This window comes from Mirounga angustirostris, unplaced genomic scaffold (genome assembly GCF_029215605.1).
Source record: "Mirounga angustirostris isolate CCGP_5_RB_7025 unplaced genomic scaffold, mMirAng1.0.hap1 SCAF_1, whole genome shotgun sequence".
Lineage (NCBI taxonomy): Eukaryota > Metazoa > Chordata > Mammalia > Carnivora > Phocidae > Mirounga > Mirounga angustirostris.
The window spans coordinates 197,628,072-197,640,560 of record NW_026991709.1 but is presented as its reverse complement, the minus strand read 5'-3'; the positions used below and the strand labels follow the sequence as shown (position 1 = coordinate 197,640,560).

At 60.5% G+C, this 12,489-nt stretch overlaps 2 protein-coding genes across 6 annotated transcripts; one reads left to right on the top strand and one right to left on the bottom strand.

The window, feature by feature from the left end:
- Positions 1-300: 300 nt before the first annotated feature.
- On the top strand, positions 301-2,119 carry INKA1 (inka box actin regulator 1). Of its 2 annotated transcripts, none has more exons than XM_045862354.3 (2): positions 301-550; positions 1,283-2,119. In XM_045862354.3, the coding sequence occupies exons 1-2, from the start codon at positions 332-334 to the stop codon at positions 2,075-2,077; spliced, it is 1,014 nt and encodes a 337-aa protein (XP_045718310.1). In that variant the 5' UTR covers positions 301-331; the 3' UTR covers positions 2,078-2,119. The 2 variants fall into 2 exon arrangements, with proteins under 2 accessions (XP_045718310.1, XP_045718311.1); XM_045862355.3 differs by having other exon boundaries at positions 307-497.
- A 176-nt stretch (positions 2,120-2,295) lies between these two features.
- On the bottom strand, positions 2,296-11,090 carry UBA7 (ubiquitin like modifier activating enzyme 7). Of its 4 annotated transcripts, XM_045862351.3 has the most exons (24): positions 10,855-11,089; positions 10,602-10,770; positions 10,369-10,503; positions 10,166-10,272; positions 9,744-9,834; positions 9,533-9,668; positions 9,241-9,338; positions 9,001-9,147; positions 8,386-8,568; positions 8,101-8,208; positions 7,868-7,948; positions 7,632-7,787; positions 7,376-7,541; positions 7,091-7,296; positions 6,944-7,008; positions 6,669-6,852; positions 6,521-6,595; positions 6,086-6,269; positions 5,505-5,587; positions 5,121-5,222; positions 4,837-5,028; positions 3,149-3,247; positions 2,974-3,074; positions 2,296-2,511 (listed from the first exon to the last, which is right to left on the bottom strand). In XM_045862351.3, exons 1-24 carry the CDS (start codon positions 10,908-10,910, stop codon positions 2,322-2,324), a joined length of 3,114 nt encoding a protein of 1,037 aa, XP_045718307.2. In that variant the 5' UTR covers positions 10,911-11,089; the 3' UTR covers positions 2,296-2,321. The 4 variants fall into 4 exon arrangements, with proteins under 4 accessions (XP_045718307.2, XP_054360721.2, XP_064452005.1 ...); XM_054504746.2 differs by lacking the exon at positions 6,521-6,595 and having other exon boundaries at positions 10,855-11,090; XM_064595935.1 differs by lacking the exon at positions 7,868-7,948 and having other exon boundaries at positions 10,855-11,090.
- Positions 11,091-12,489: the final 1,399 nt, after the last annotated feature.

Genomic DNA, 12,489 nt, shown 5'->3' with positions numbered 1-12,489 from the left:
CACGTGGGCGTGGCCGGAGGATCCGCGCGCTCACGGAGCCCCTGCGGGAGGGACCGCAGTCCTATCCCGGGAAAAACGGGGAAGCTGAGGCTACCGCGGGGAATCGCCTTGTCTTGGGTCATGCAGCCAAACCGCCCAGGGTGTGGGGGAGTCCCAGGCAGGACCCGCCCGGCTTCCAGCCACAGCCCCGCCCCTCCCTCCAGAGCCGGAGAGAAGTGGGGAGCCGGCGTCAGGCTCACTCACCCCCTCGGCCGGGCCCGAGGGGCGGGGCCACTTCAGCCCCGCCCCGGCCCCATTGGCTGCGGCACCAGGGGCGGGGCGCGGCTGCCAGATGTTGGGGCGGTGGCGGCGGCGGCGGCCGGAGCTGTGGAGAGCGAGGAGCGGCGGAGCCAGGCGGAGGGCCGGGGCGCCGCTGGCCGGCCCGCTGGGCCCTCTCCGCGCCGCTCGCGCTGGAGTTCGAGGAGGAACTGGCAGGCCTGGCGGGGGCTCCAGCACGGGTATGCACAGCGCTCGGCTTGACAGCTTCCTGGGCCAGCTCCGCTGGGAACTGGTGAGGCTTGGGAGCGGGTGTGGCATGTGGGGACGCGTGTGGGGTGCCCAGCTGCCATCCGGCCCGAACGACACCCGGGTAAGGGGCCCGGCCCGAGTGCCCATCCGAGGCAGGATGGGGGCGGGGCGGCGCAGATGGCCCAGATGGCCCGCATCGGGTTTCGGACGGTTGGGAGCTGCGCTGGGCATCAAGTAACAGCCGCCCAGCTGGCCTTGCTGCTGGGTTGGCGGGGAGAAAGTTCTTTTGGGGCGGATCAGGGGGCTGCGAGGGACTAAAGAAGTGCTGGCGCTGGTATGGATGCCTTCTACCCCAGGCTGACCTCCTTCCTCTACCCCCCAAGCCCCGCAAGTGCTCTTTCTCTGAAAGAGACTGTGAGCTTTGGGGAGCCGAATCCCTCAGGAAGCAGGGATGCTCCCCCACCCCCAGCCCTGAACAAGACCTACTTCCCGATGCAGGCAGGCCCGCAACCCTGCCTCCCGCCCTGGTGGCGGGTACCGACTTGCCCAGCTGTGCGTGCTGCAGCCTGCCGGACTGCCACCAGGTCGGCTGACGGGAGCCACACGAGCTACGTGTACCAGCGCCCCCATGCCTGCCTGGTGCCCGCTGGAGGCTTGCTGCCCGGGCCACAGGCCTCTCCAGCCCCCGGGTCTGCTGTTTTGGGACTGGTCTGGCCAGGCAGGCAGGAGTGACAAGCACTACCCCCTCCAACTTGGGCCCTCTCTTCCTCCACAGCTGTGTGGCCGGGACACAGGCTCACCCCCCATGTCTGGCCCCCTTCCACCACCCCCCAAACCCGGCCCACGTGTTCCGCTCAGCCACCGACTCAGGGCCTCAGATGCCTTGGAAGAGGACTCAGTCTGCTGTGTGGAAGAGGAGGAAGAAGGTGTGTCGATAGGAGACAAGGGTGTTGTCTTGGGGAGCCCCAGGGAGCATGGCCTGGACTGGGACTCTGGCTTCTCTGAAGTGTCAGGCAGCACATGGAGAGAGGAAGAGCTGCCTGTACTCCAGCACCCAGCACCCCCAGCGTGGCCCCCCCACAGACAGCGCCTCTCGGCCAGTGGCATTCCCCTGCTCAGCCGCGCTCCGGGGGCCAGTGCACCACCTGCCCACCGACCACGGCCCAAGTCCACCCCAGATGCCTGCCTGGAGCATTGGCGGGGGCTGGAAGCTGAGGACTGGACAGCAGCCCTGCTGAACAGAGGTCGCAGTCGCCAGCCCCTAGTGCTGGGGGACAACTGCTTTGCTGACTTGGTGCACAACTGGATGGAGCTGCCAGAGGCAGCGGGTGAGGGGGACGATGGAGGAGGGCCCCGTGCCCGTGCTCGGCCCCCTCAGTTCTTGCTTGGGCTCTCTGAGCAGCTGCGGCGCCAGCTGGCCAGGGCACGCAGGGCGGCTATGGCGGGAAAGAGACTATCGTGCCCACCTCGCCCGGAACCCGAGCTGCCTGCAGATGTCTCACGCTTTGCAGCTCTCATGCGCTGCCGCAGCCGCCAACCCATCATCTGCAGTGATGTCAGCTACCTCTGACCCTGCCCTCCAGCCTGGGACAATAAAAGGCCTTTCTCTGGACTACCCTGGTTCCATACCCCTGAGGCTCTAGGAGGTGGCCCCAGCCCTTTGAGGCACAGCCCAGGCAGGCGAATCTAAAGAGCCTTTTCTCTCCCTGTAGGGGTCCCCGTCATGTCCATGTCACACGCCCTGTGCATTACTGCCCCAGGTTTCATCATCCATCTCCACTTACGCCCTTCTTCAACAAGCATTTATTGAGTGCTTACTGTGGGCTCGGGATGCAGGGCTCCGTAGAGCCGGGTGATAGGGCTGCTGTCTTGTCACATAGCTCGTAGTGCAGGGGTGGGAAGGTAGTGTCCTCCTCCTCACCCTCACAGCTGAGCTCCAGCACCAGCACCCGCTGCCCTGGCTTAGGCATCTGGCCTGTCACCCGCTGCACCAGTTCTGTCACCCTGGTGGTGTGGCAGGGAAAGTGTTGGAGGTGATTGGCTAGGTGAGCAGCGAGAGGCAGAGCGACCAGGCATGGACCAGAGGGTGCTGATGGGCCATAAGGAGCCCAAGCTAGGGGCCAGAGCAGCTCAAGACAGGAAACATCTGAAACTATTTTAGGAGCAACAGGCAGGGCGGGCAGGAGGCAGGAAGTTGTGAGTCCCCTGGGAGTGGGCTGTGAAAGGGGGGCTTAGCAGGGTGTGGAGGAGCTGATGAGGCCCGCCAAGCAGGCAGCTGGGAGGCCCCTCCTCAGGTTTTTTGTCCTCACCCCACCCCCAGCCCATTTGCTGGCTCCATTTGGCAAAAGAAGGCCTCAGGAGGGTGTGAGGGGCCCAAACGGGGTTGGGAAGAGGAAAGACTTCACGTCTCCCAACTCCAACCTCCAGAACAGAACAAGTCCTGGCTAAAGCCACGTGTGGGCTCACCTGAGGGCCAGGTGCTGGGCCTGCTTATTAGGCGACCATCTTGCTGAGTAGAGCAGGGCCTTCCCATGCAGCAGCATCGTCACCCTCAGCCCAAATTGTTCCTAGAGAGAGATGGGTCAGGTGCCAGCTAGGCCAGGTTGGGCCAGGCCTGAAGGCAGGGAGGAACAGGGCTTACGTGGAGATGGGCCAGCAGTAACTCCAGGGTCTTCTCTGGCTGCCCAGCAGGCACCTTCAGGCGGTTCCAACACGTCCAGGTCCATGTCAGGTAATGTAACTGGGGGGTGGGGTGGGGCGGGGCGTGAGAAGCTTCTCCCACACACCCTCCCCTTACCCATTACCAGCAGCTGATGGCCCCTTTCCTAGAGAAGGAGATGGACTAGAGGCAGGAAACAGAAGCCTGGGGGTGGGGTTGGAAGGTGGGATCTGGGCCCAGAGTCTCAGCACCCTCCCTGCCTATGCTGGGGCCAGCACAGGAAATGGGGCTATGGGGCCCCCGCACAGGGAAACAGGCAATCCATCACGCAGGCTGGTTGTGTGTGTGTGTGTGTGTGTGTGTGTGGAAGGGGGGGCGTTGCTTCCTGAGGAAGCAGGAGCAGGGCCGCTGCAGTCACCGATAAAGCTGCTTGATCCTCAAATGCAAGGCTGGGAGCTGGGGGGTACATCCTGCCCCCTCATCCTGTATTGCCAGGGCATTGGACTACATGGGCACAGAGGATCAAGGGGCACAATGACCGCTAGGGCCCCGCTGGCTGAGAGCCCCCAGGAGGGACGCACTCTGCATAGGCCTCTTCTTCCTGTCTCCTTTCCTTCCCTATTTCAAGAGTCTTGGGGTTCTAGTGCCTGGAGCTGAGGGTGGCAGGTGGCCAGGGGCCAGGAAGGGGGCCCTGCCAGCTCCCCGAGAAAGCACAGTGGGGTCAAGCTGAGACGAGGCCAGAGGTGAGTTGGGGGGGATCCTCCCTTGCCCCCTCCCCCTCCACCATAGACAAAGGCAGCTTATGTGCTAGCTGGAGGAGAGGCCCTTCACAAAGGGGCTCTGTGTACTGTGCCCTGAGGGACCCCAGGCTTGCTCAGCAAAAGCCCAGTGCTGGCCCATGACCTCTCCCCTCTCCCCTGGTGAGGGCATTCTCTCCACCCCCTCTCTCCTGTGCCCCAAGAAAATGCCAACTACTGCCGAGCCTGGGCACACAGCCAGGGCATTCACAGCCCTGCACTGGAAGGAACACACACACACACACACACACACACACGGCCAGGAAGGCCTGCAAGTGTACTCACATGCACACCCGTGCACGCCGCCAGTGAAGAAGAGCCCTGTACTCCCATCTGGCACACAGATGTACAAGCGTGCTCCCTCTATGCCCACACACCATAGGGCCAGGGATGCCCAGACCCCTGTGCACTCATACGCATGCAACGAACACACACAAGCCCACCCGCGGTGGTGAGCTCAGTGCCCTTTAACTCGGCTTGGATGGGGTGGGCCAGGGTCCCCATGCCGTGCAGGCAGAGGTTAGGCTCTGTTTGGGGCTGGGGCTCTAGTTCCCCCTCCCTACCACCTCCCCCTTAGGGGCTCTACTGGAAGGAGGAGGCTGTGAGGGATGTCTGGCTCCACTAATGAGTTAAAGCTGCAGCAGCCCCCCAGACCTAGGGCAGGGGAGGGGTGAGGGGTGGGGGCGGCTGATGGCTGCTTCCTGTGTCTGACAGGTCCCAGTCTGGCTTCACAGCAGGAAGGGGGCCGGAGGGAGTCTTAAGGACTCCCCCAGAGTCTGGGTTCTGGTGTGAAGCCAAAGCCAGAGTAGAGCCTGTTTTGGTAGGTATAGGAAAAACCCAGGCCTGGTGGGGAGTGGGGTGTCAAGGGCTCACCTTCTGGATGGCGGGGGCGCAAGGCACCCAGGAGCTGAAGCGGTTTTCAGCCAGATGCAGGTAGCTGTGGCGAAAGGCACTGAGGGGCCGTGGCCCGCCCACCAACTTGTACAGCTCCAGGCCCACCAGGCCCGCCACAGCGGCTGTGGTGGTGGCAATGGCTGGGATAATCTGGCCCACAATTCGCTTGCTCTGCCAAGGACAGGAGATTTGGTCTGGGCCCGAGGTGTAGGACTAGGGTTTGACCCCCGCCTCCAGGCCTGAGCCCCAAGGGGCAGAGTTACCTGGGTGCGGTTGGCAGGGGGGATCCCATAGTTCTGAGCACGCAGGCTTGCTGCTGCCACCACGAAATCCACATGGAAGTTGCTGTCATTGTCCTGTGAGGCCTAATTCCCAGTATTGTTAACACGGCCCCAGAGTCCCTCACCATGGCTGACCACCTGTCCCCGCACAAGTCTTCCCACAATTCGGCAGCGGGGGGGGGGGGGATGCTGACATCTGTCCCCCTTATCAGATAAGGAAGCTGAGGCTCAGGGAAGGTGATCTGCTTTGGGGTTCCTGCCAGGAGGAGAATTCAGGCCAAGGGAACTCCAAAGCCACCTTCTTAGCTCTTGACCTTCCCCAACAACCTCCCCATCTTGCCCCTCAACCCCTGCTTGGGCTCCCACCTTCTCGAACTTCAGGGGCTCGAGAGGAGGGCTCCCGCTCCAGACCTCCAGCACTTGGTGCAGTTTCTTCAGTTGCTCAGGGCCTGGCAGAGGAAGGGGGTGTTGGGCAGTTCTTAGCCCCCACCTTCTGCCCTCTCCCTGGAGCCTGGTGCCTATTCTCAGTCTCTCCTAAGCCTAAATTGACTACGTTCAGAGAGATCCCTTGATTGATGCTGCCTTCTCTCCAGCAGCCCGAGCCCTGCTTGTGTGCGTGCACACGCATGCATCCGTGCGTGCACCTGTGGAATTCTGTCCTCACCTGGGGACCAGAGCTGGGTACTCTCCAGAGCCCAGTGGTTTGTGGGGGTCTTTTTTGCTGAGAATCTGCCATGGGAACAGAGGTGTGGGAGTGTGGGCAGCAGGGAGAGGGCCTACTGAGGGGCTAGAGGATGAGCCCAAACATCAAAACAAGCAAGGTTAGAGGACCTGAGAAACTGAATTGGCAGCAGGGCCCCAGGGCCCCATCTTCCTTCTGTAGCATAGGCTGAGCACAGGGCCAGGCCTTTGGAGGGCAGACAGGGGGCCAGAGCCAGGGACCTCACCAAACTCAGCAGAAGCCCCAGCGAGGTTCAGGTCATTAGGAAAGCTGGCGGCCGAGGGCTGGGGCACAGGCAATGGCAGCATTTTCAGTAGTTCCCTGAGCGCCGTCTGGTCCCGTGAGCCAGGCAGCCCGTGCATCCGGGCATATAGGTTAGCAGCCGCCAGAACGTAGAGGAGGTGTGTGTCCTGCAGTCAGACCAAGAGCACGGGCAGATGCACGGGTGTGAGTGAGCATGTACAGGTACGTGGGGTGGGGGTCCGCCCGTTCGTGGAGATGTTGGAGCGCCTGCCTCGGTCTCACGTGTGGACACCCATATGTGCACAAACGTGGCGGTCTCCCTCAGCATCTGTGCATCTCTGCACAGATGCAGAGGTGCCCACCGCTGCTCTGAGGGGGTCACATCCCCGCCTTGGGGTTCCCAAGGGACCCCACTCACTTGGCTGGCATCAAACTCCAAGGGCTCGGGACACTGTTTGGGACCCGACCAGAAAAGAGTTCCATCCTCTAGCACCTAGGGAAATGGAGGCTGTTGGGCTCAGTCTGGTCCCCCTGAACCCTCAGCCTTCTGACCCCTAGACACCCACTTTATCAGGTGGGAAACGGCTCAGCAGCTGCATGATGCCATAATGGAAGCGTCGTTGCCAGTGGCCAAGGGCCCACACCACACAGTCTTGCCAGGTCCGTGGACGCTCTCTCAGGACACCCAGCACCTCCTCCAGCAGGGTCAGCACCTGTGGCCCATCTGTTTCTCCCAGGGAAGTGAGCTCCCTGCAGAGAGAGGAGGAGGTTTGAGGCTAAGCCCTGAAAACTCTGGGGCTAGGGGCTCTGGACTCCCATCCACCCCTCTTGGTGGCCTTACTGATGGTGGCGGTTGATGGTCTCAGCAGACAGACAGAAGAGCCCCTCAAACTCGTCCCGGGCCCACTGTGGGGGAGAGAGGAACCATGAGGTGTCAGGTGGGGAACAGGTCTGCAGCTGAGGGCGGGGCTGGGTGGGTGCTTCCTACCTGCACGGTGTGCTCGACTGTGCTGGGGAAGTGCCGCAGGGTGCAGACAGGGTAGGTTGCATCCTCAGAAGCTAAGCCCGAGGCAGGGGCTCTGTAGGCCTCAGTCACATATGGCACGAACACGGAAGCATGGCCCAAGGTGCCCTGTGTCCCCGCCTCCAGCAGTGGCTTTAGATAGTGGGTGCAGCGAGCAGCCACATAGTGGCCTAGCAAGGGGGCGGAGGGTCAGGAGTGGGGCTGGCACTGCCTTGAATAAGGGGCTGAGGTTCAAGGTCAAGTACTCACGGGCCTGGAAACTGTCCAGGGCGGCAGCCACGCCATCCACACGGGAGAAGAAGTTGTCCTCGTAGATGTGCTCTGTCGTGGGATCCAGTGCGTAGGTGAGTGGGGTCACCTGCAAGTCTGAGTTCAGGCGGTGAGTGGCCTCTGCAGCTACCTCTGCCTTGGGCCTCTGAGAAGAGAACAGGAAGATGCTGGGGGTGGGGGGGGGGGCACTGTGGACAGTCCAGGATGCAAGATGTGCACAGGGGCCAGCACTCACGCCAACGTCCTGGGTCCTGAAGAGGAACTGACGGCTGAGATTGGAGCGCTCTATGTGGTCCATGTCGGCAACAGTCACGCCCCCGCTGGCCCCGGCCCCCAGGCCCACTAGGGCGAAACCTTTGAGCAGCTCACAGCCGATAGCACCAGCACCCACCTGCCAGCAGGAGCAGCCTTAGCCAGAGGGCCTGGCCTGGCCCTCCCACAGACATCTCCCGACTGGACCACAAAGCTCACCACGAGGTAGCGCTGCTGGCCCAGCTTCTCCTGAAAACCAGCCCCAAACACTGCGATTTGCCCATCATAGCGGCAACATCTCTAGGGGACACAGACAGGGGTCAGGGATGGCTGTGCTGTGTCTCCTACCTCTTACACTAACTTTTCCAGGTCAGGATCTCTGGACCATTCTTCCTGTTCCTTCCCTGGTCCTAAGTTTGGAGAAGGCTTGCACTCCTACCCCAGGCTCTTACCGGCGCACAGTCCTCCGGTGTGGGAAGGGGCTTCCCATCTTCTGGAAGGCAATCGAGGGCATCGAAGTAAAGCCACTGGTCCAGAGGCATGAACTTCCTGGAGATTGCCTAGAGGCCAGAACTTCAGTGTAGGGACTCCTGCCAGCTCCAAGCCGCCTGCGATCCAGGCTGGGCTTCACCAGACCCATGAAACCGCCAGGGCCGCTGTCCGGTGCTGGGCACCCTCGGCACGCACACTGATCTCCACACCCTTCCCAGTCTCATCCTGCCTGAGCCTCTGCCCACCTTCAGCACCTCCTGGGCAGCCACTGCACCCAGCATGGCTGCCATGGGGCTCAAGCCACCAGCACTACTCAGGGCGACTGTCTGCACTAGAGCCTCATCCAGCAGCTCTTCCAGCGGCTCTCCTTCTGTCCCCTTCAGTGGTTCCAGGGACCGGGCCAGGCCCACCACCATCTCTGCATCATCCTGTGGAGTAGAACTCTGTGGGCACAGCGGCCCCAGCCTAAGCTCCATCCCCCACTCAAACCCTTCAGGCAGCCATCCCCCGTTTCCACAGAAGAGGAAGCAGAGCCTGAGTGTGAAGGCCCCAACCAGTTGCCAGACTGTGCAGCCCACCAGAGGATGCCTCGAAAATGCCTATGGAGGCTTCGCCGATGTGGGTAGAGATTTCAGCCCAGAACTGAGGGGTGAGGAGATGGCCAGGGTCCCCAGGCTTTGTGCCTGGTCCTTTCAGGGACCCGGTCTCTGGTCCGGGGACAGTGCTATCATTTCCTTTGTGTAAGTGGGAAGCGGCGTCTGGAATTATAACTCGGGTCTGTGAGATCGTCATTGTTGCTTCCTGGCAGGTGAGACCCCAATAAGGCAGAGGCTCGGGGGAGAAGCAACGGGGCCACTCACAGGATCCCAAGGCTGGGGCAGGCGGCCGTTGAGGTGCTCGAACTGGTGCAGTGCACGGAAGGCCTGATGCAGGCAGCGGGCACGGTCAGCTTCCTGGGGACTCTGGGCCACCACACGGGGCTGGAGCAGGGCTACATCCAGGGGCTTCTGCAACAGGTACTCAGCTCAGGGTCAGGTTCAGAACACTGTGGGCCCCCTGGGGCTCCCAAGCTCCCCCATCTCGGGTGCACTTGCACTCACATGGCTCACAGTCTCGGATTTCTTGACCTCAGTGACAGCCCCACCACACAAGTAACGGGAGAAAATGGCCGTGTTCCCAATCTCCAAGGTTCCGTCCTCTGGGGGAGATCCAGCCGGGTCAGTATGACCTCTGAACCTGAGTTGCTCTTCATACTCTATCCTGTCTTGCGCCTGTGTCCTTGACCTTGCTCCACACCGAGGAAAGGTGGAGGGAGAACCTATCCCCAAGGACCAGGCTGCGTACGCCCCCCGTGGGGGCTTGGGGGTGGAGCCTGGGGTTGGGTTGGCTTACCCTGCACACGGATAGGCCGGGGATCACAGCCATTGAGCTCAACCATGCCCTCAATGCCTGAGAAAGTCACCAGATCCCCATCATGGAAGTAGCGGGCATCGGCCTCTTTTCTCAGAGTGAGAATTCCAGGGGAGCCCTGGAGAAGAGGTGGTTTGGTTCAGGGGTGCCCCCTGCTTGGTCATCAGCTGAGCACCCACACTTCCGCACCCACCTGGGAGATGTGCTGGATGGCAGCTGTCAGAGGCTCTGCCTCCGTAGGGTCCTGCACGGTGAAGTCCTCGCCGAAGTCACTGAAGAGCTGCCTGGGGTGGGGTGGTATGGTCCCTGAGCCAGTGCAGTGGTTACTCACCGAGCTTGCGGTGAAGGGTGGGAGACACTAGACCCAGCCCAGAGCACCAGCACCGGGGAAGGGATGCTGGGAGAGGCTTAGAAGCCGGAGTTTGAGGGATTTACTGGAGCAGGTCTGGAGACTGGGGTGGAGGAAGCAGAGGGGTGGGACTGGGGACTACAATCAGGAGGGGATGCTAAGACAGGCCCCGGGGCGGGGGGCTGGGGAGGAGCACGGAGCTTGGGAACAGCCCCGGACAGGTTGCCGCTTGTGATGTTAGGTTAGCGCAGGTTAGTCTCACTCACCCCACGAGGCCCCGGGTATCGGCCACCAGAAAGCAGATTCCGAGCTTGTGGCATAAAGCACCCACCCTCAGCTGCTCCTCCAGCTTCGAGGCAGTCAGCACCACCACCTGGGTGGACTTCGTGATCAGCAGGGCCAGAACCACTGCTCAGCTCAGGAAGAGGAAGGGACCGGGCTGACCTGGAGAGTGGGGCAGGGAGGGTACCTGGAAGTCCAGCAGCAGCTCCTCGGTGATGTCACCTGTGTGCACACACACCTGGACGGCTCCGTTGAGCTTGGCCACAGGTTCTTGAGATGCCTCAGCCCTGCTCCTTTCCAAGTCCTTCTCTGAGAGGAAAAACTAGAGAGAGACCCAGTCTTCCCTGAGCGAGATTTCTCTTGGGCCCCACCCCCACCCTGGCCTGAGGACCCATAGCACCTCCCCTTCACGACCCCCACCTGGGCAGCCAGGTCAGACCAACAGGTGGGGTGGGGATCATGCAGCGTGAGGCTGCCCACACCCATCAGGACCAAGTTTTTGGCCACCTCAGCCCCCAGACCCTGAAGGCCTGATAGCAGGACCTTGGCTCGCCGAATCCTCTGCATGGCCGGCAAGTCCAGCACACACCTGTGGAGGGGGGAGAAGAAGGTAGGCAGTCGGAGGTCAGAAGTCAGAAGGCCACCCCACTCCCTTCCCCACCTCGGGCCTCACAGCTGCCGTGAGTATAGCTCCTCATCCAGCAACTTGGAGGTCTCCAGGACAGCCATTCTCAGGCCGGAGGCTGGGCAGCTGGCTGCCGCGCTTACAGGTGGGGTCGCTGTGCGGGAGGCTGGGCCAGCAGAGGCCAGTGCCCCACTGTAGCTAGTGCAAAGAGGCACTAAGCTTCGCTACTGGTCACAGCTTTCTTCCTGGCTCCTCTGTCATTTCAAGAGAAACGAAAGTGAAAGTGAAACGGGACTGAGCCAGCTCCTGGTCCCACCTCCAGACGGTTCTGGCAGCTGTAGGACACAGGCAAAGTGGGGCAGAACTCTTGGCTATTTGGCCTCTGGGAGAGCAGGTATCTTTTTCTTTTTTTTTAAAGATTTATTTATCTATTTGAAAGGGAGAGAGAGAGAAAGCGAGTGAGAGAGAGCAGGAGCGTGTGAGTGGGGGGAGGGGCAGAGGGAGAGAATCTTCAAGCAGACTCCCTGCTGAGCCTGGAGCCCAAGGACATAGTGCTCCATCCCACGACCCATGAGATCATGACCTGAGCTGAAACTGAGAGCCGGATGCTCAACCAACTGAGCCACCCAGGTGCCCCAGCAGGTATCTGTCTTGAGGAAGGGAGCCATGGGAGGGACCCATATGGGCTGGATGCAATGGTCTCCTGTAGGTCCCTAGATGTCCCAAACCTCGGGCCCCATCCCCCTCAGTGTCGCTGCCTGAATGCGCTTCCTGCCCACAGAGTTCTGGCAGAAACCCCCGTGCCATGAACACTCACCTGGTCCATAACACAGGGCAGAGCCAGTCCCATCCCAGAGGCTGTGGGAGAATGTGAGGCGTTGTCCCACCCCCGGAGCCCAAAGCACAGATCCAGGTGAAGCCTGACATCTTTGGGAGTACCTACTTGGCCCTGGGCCTGCTCCTGAGGATAAGGATTCCCCCTTGCCCACAGCTGCCAGCTCAGGACAGATGGCAGTCCTAGGTGGCCAGTCAGGGAATAAGTGCTGGGACTCAAAGAGATTGGTCAGTCTCTGAGTGCCAGACCTGAGAGTGGCAGCCATGATCACACGTGTCCTTACTTTTCATTTCACCTTTTATTTTGAAATAATTGCAGACCCAAAGAATGTTGCAGAAACAGTAGAGGTCCTGTGTACCCATCCCCCATAGATTGTCCTTTTGCCTTCTCGGACACTGGGGGCCAGTTCTCTGGAGGGTGGCGCACAGCTCGCCACAAAACTCCACACCACCTAAACCAGATGTCGTCATAAATTCTTTTTTTAAATGGAAGTAAAATTCATAGAACATTAAAATAACCATTTTAAAGTGTACAATTCAGTCGCATTTAGTGTACTCACAATGTTGTGCAACCACCACCTCTCTGTAGTTTCAAAACTTTTTCATAACCTACTGAAGAACACCCCCACCACATTAAATAATCACTCTTCATCCCCTACCCCGATCCCCTGGCAAATACTTAGATTCTTTCTGTCTCCAGGGATTTACATAGTCTGGATATTTCTGTGAAAGGAATCATGCAAAACGTGACCTTTGATATCTGCTCTCTTTCACTCAGCATGGTTTTGAGCTTCATCCAAATTATAGCATGTATCAGTACTTCATTCCTTTTTATGGCTGAAAAATATT

What these genes read in the sequence shown, in the direction of transcription:
- INKA1 (XM_045862354.3), top strand. Translation starts at nt 332, where the DNA reads ATGTTGGGGCGGTGGCGGCGGCGGCGGCCGGAGCTGTGGAGAGCGAGG. An exon ending in GCCAGCTCCGCTGGGAACTG is followed by an intron (nt 551 to 1,282) that starts GTGAGGCTTGGG and finishes CTTCCTCCACAG; the next exon opens with CTGTGTGGCCGGGACACAGG.
- UBA7 (XM_045862351.3), bottom strand. Translation starts at nt 10,910, where the DNA reads ATGGCTGTCCTGGAGACCTCCAAGTTGCTGGATGAGGAGCTATACTCA. An exon ending in CCATCCAGCACATCTCCCAG is followed by an intron (nt 9,669 to 9,743) that starts GTGGGTGCGGAA and finishes CCTCTTCTCCAG; the next exon opens with GGCTCCCCTGGAATTCTCAC. An exon ending in TACTGCTGGCCCATCTCCAC is followed by an intron (nt 3,075 to 3,148) that starts GTAAGCCCTGTT and finishes ATCTCTCTCTAG; the next exon opens with GAACAATTTGGGCTGAGGGT.